At 32.4% G+C, this 2,500-nt stretch overlaps 1 protein-coding gene across 1 annotated transcript in view; it reads left to right on the plus strand.

Moving 5' to 3' along the window:
* The window catches only part of LOC122252541 (uncharacterized), a 34,830-nt gene that overhangs the window by 30,993 nt on the left and 1,337 nt on the right, over positions 1-2,500 (plus strand). Inside the window, exon 6 of the mRNA XM_086531992.1 lies at positions 1,957-2,044. Coding sequence (XP_086388118.1) covers positions 1,957-2,044 — 88 coding nt within the window. The remainder of the gene's footprint in view (positions 1-1,956; positions 2,045-2,500) is intronic.

Genomic DNA, 2,500 nt, shown 5'->3' on the forward strand with positions numbered 1-2,500 from the left:
GGAAAGAGGAAGAAGGAGGAAAGAGGGAGGAAGAAGGAGGAGGAAGGAAGGAGGAGGAAGGAGGAAACCAGATGAAATAAAGCGGTTGGAGATTCCTCGCAAGGTAAATATTGTCAGGAGTGATTTTGGATGCTGAAGATGGGAGTCTGTGAGATGAAGGAGGAAGATTAAAGTTTATTTTGTATTTATCTTTTATTTATTTATATATTTATATATATTTTATTAATTACTTATTTTTATTATTATTATTATTATTTTTTTTTTTTTTTTTTTTTTTTTTTTTTTTGTCGTTATTTTTATTATTGTTTTTTTTTTTTTGGGGGGGGGGGTATTTATACTGATAATCCGTATGGTATGTCATACGCTGTTTTTTTATGATAGGTGAAAATTACTTTATATGAAGCGATAAGCTTTGTTATGTTGGTTATATTTCACTGGCCTTTATTGATAGATAGATGGATAGATAACTAGATACATATTGACAGATGAATAGATAAATCCAATAAATAGATACCTACCTAAAGATAGATAGAAAAATCCGATAAATAGATACAGTCGTAAACAAACAAATACAATAAACAGACACATGAACAATTTTCCTTCTTTCCCTATACACATAATCATTTTCGCAATTGCATGCACATCAAGCAAAACAGCAAACCACACGTATTCGTCGAGTTGTCCTCCCTGGAAGCGAATTTATACAGTTATTACGCGAAATCCAGAGACGCGAATTACAGCTCTTGATTTCCTTCGACGCCCAGAGATCTGAATCACAGCTTTGATTCGCTCCGGCGCCCACGGCAGCTGCGCCCAGGATTGACTTCATGGTGGGAGAGGCAGATGCTAATTAACACCGCGAATGGGGGTTTGTGTCTCTTATGCCACATCTGTAGCTGTATTTCCGTCTCATTTTTAGGTTTTGTTTATAAATATCATGATTATTGTTATTGTTGTTATCGTCGTCATCGTTATCATTAACATCATCATTATCGTCATCATTATCATTATTATTATTATTATCATTATCATTATCATTATCATTATCATCATCATCATCATCATCACCATTATCATCACCACCACCATCATCATCATCATCACCACTACCATCATCATTATCACCATCATGATCACCACCACCATCATCATCATCACCACCATCATCATCACCATCACCATCATTATCACCATAACCACCACCATCACTAGAATCATCACCATTAATCTCCATTTTACTTATCCTCCTTAATATCTTACCCTTAATATAATAATCCTAATCTCCATTATCATTAAGATCATCCTTCTTTCTCAAGTATAACTATCATTATCTAACGAATTATAATTATCATCATTACCAATGATATCTGCTTAAAAATCACCCTTATTACAACTATTACTCTCAAAATCATAATTGTTTGAAAAAGAAAATAAAGTGGAAATTAATGACTTATAAAATAAAATAAAAGAAAATAAAAAATAAAAAAGAGAGAATGAATTATATCAAATGGGGAAATAAAAAATGAAAATAAAAGACCGAATAGACGCTATAAAAGCAGACAGATGATTCATCCTATGAATAAAAAAAAAATAAAATAAAAAAATAAAAAAAAGGAAATAATTTTAAAAAGTTCATTGTGCGATTATTCATACGCATGTGAATAAAATACCGGTGCGTTAGATGACTAATGCCATCACCACTATCAATCATATATATTTTTTCATATCCATGCTTCGTTGTGTATCACTGTTTAGGTTGATGTTCATGTTAGTATTATGATATTGTATCATTATATTATTATATTATTATATCATTTCATTATCATATATTATCAAGATTCTTGAAGTTATTACCTGTTCTATTGTAATTATCTCTTCCAATCTCTATTTCCATCCCCCATATTCTATCTACTTGTCTCTCTATCTCCCTTTTTTTCCCTTCTTCACTTGCAACAGGAGTTCGGACTGTGCAAGATGCGTCCAGCCTCGTGTGTTGCACATCCTCTTCAGCTACATCAACCAGCCACAGCAGGTTCTCAGTCAGGTAAGCAACTTGTTCGTCTCATGTTGCATTGATGTTTATGCAATGAAACTCAAGTCAGGATTTGACGTTGCGAATCAAACTGGAATCCTTATCAGTAAAAAATATATGGATTATTCCCCGCAAAATTTTGGTTTCCTTGTTTGATATCAAGTCTATTAGGACCCTTCGTTGTTGTGGTTTAGTGTTTATCTTGCAAGACATTGTGGTTGTGGTATGATTTTCTTTGTTTTGTTGATGCTTTTGATCGTTAATGGCTAAGATATCTATAATAACCGGGGTTTTTGTCAGGAGGAAAAATATGTGGTTATAGTTATCATAACCAGATGCGAATTCAGAAGTACTTTGTTAATAGTGTAAATGATGTTTACAGTAATATCATAACTGCGAGAGGGAATAATCGTAATTTTATTATGATTACCCTTGATAGTAACTATAATGTTTATGTCATTATGTATA

This window comes from Penaeus japonicus, unplaced genomic scaffold (genome assembly GCF_977035675.1).
Source record: "Penaeus japonicus unplaced genomic scaffold, GWHDUDI00000001_assembly GWHDUDI00000037, whole genome shotgun sequence".
Classification (NCBI taxonomy): Eukaryota; Metazoa; Arthropoda; class Malacostraca; order Decapoda; family Penaeidae; genus Penaeus; species Penaeus japonicus.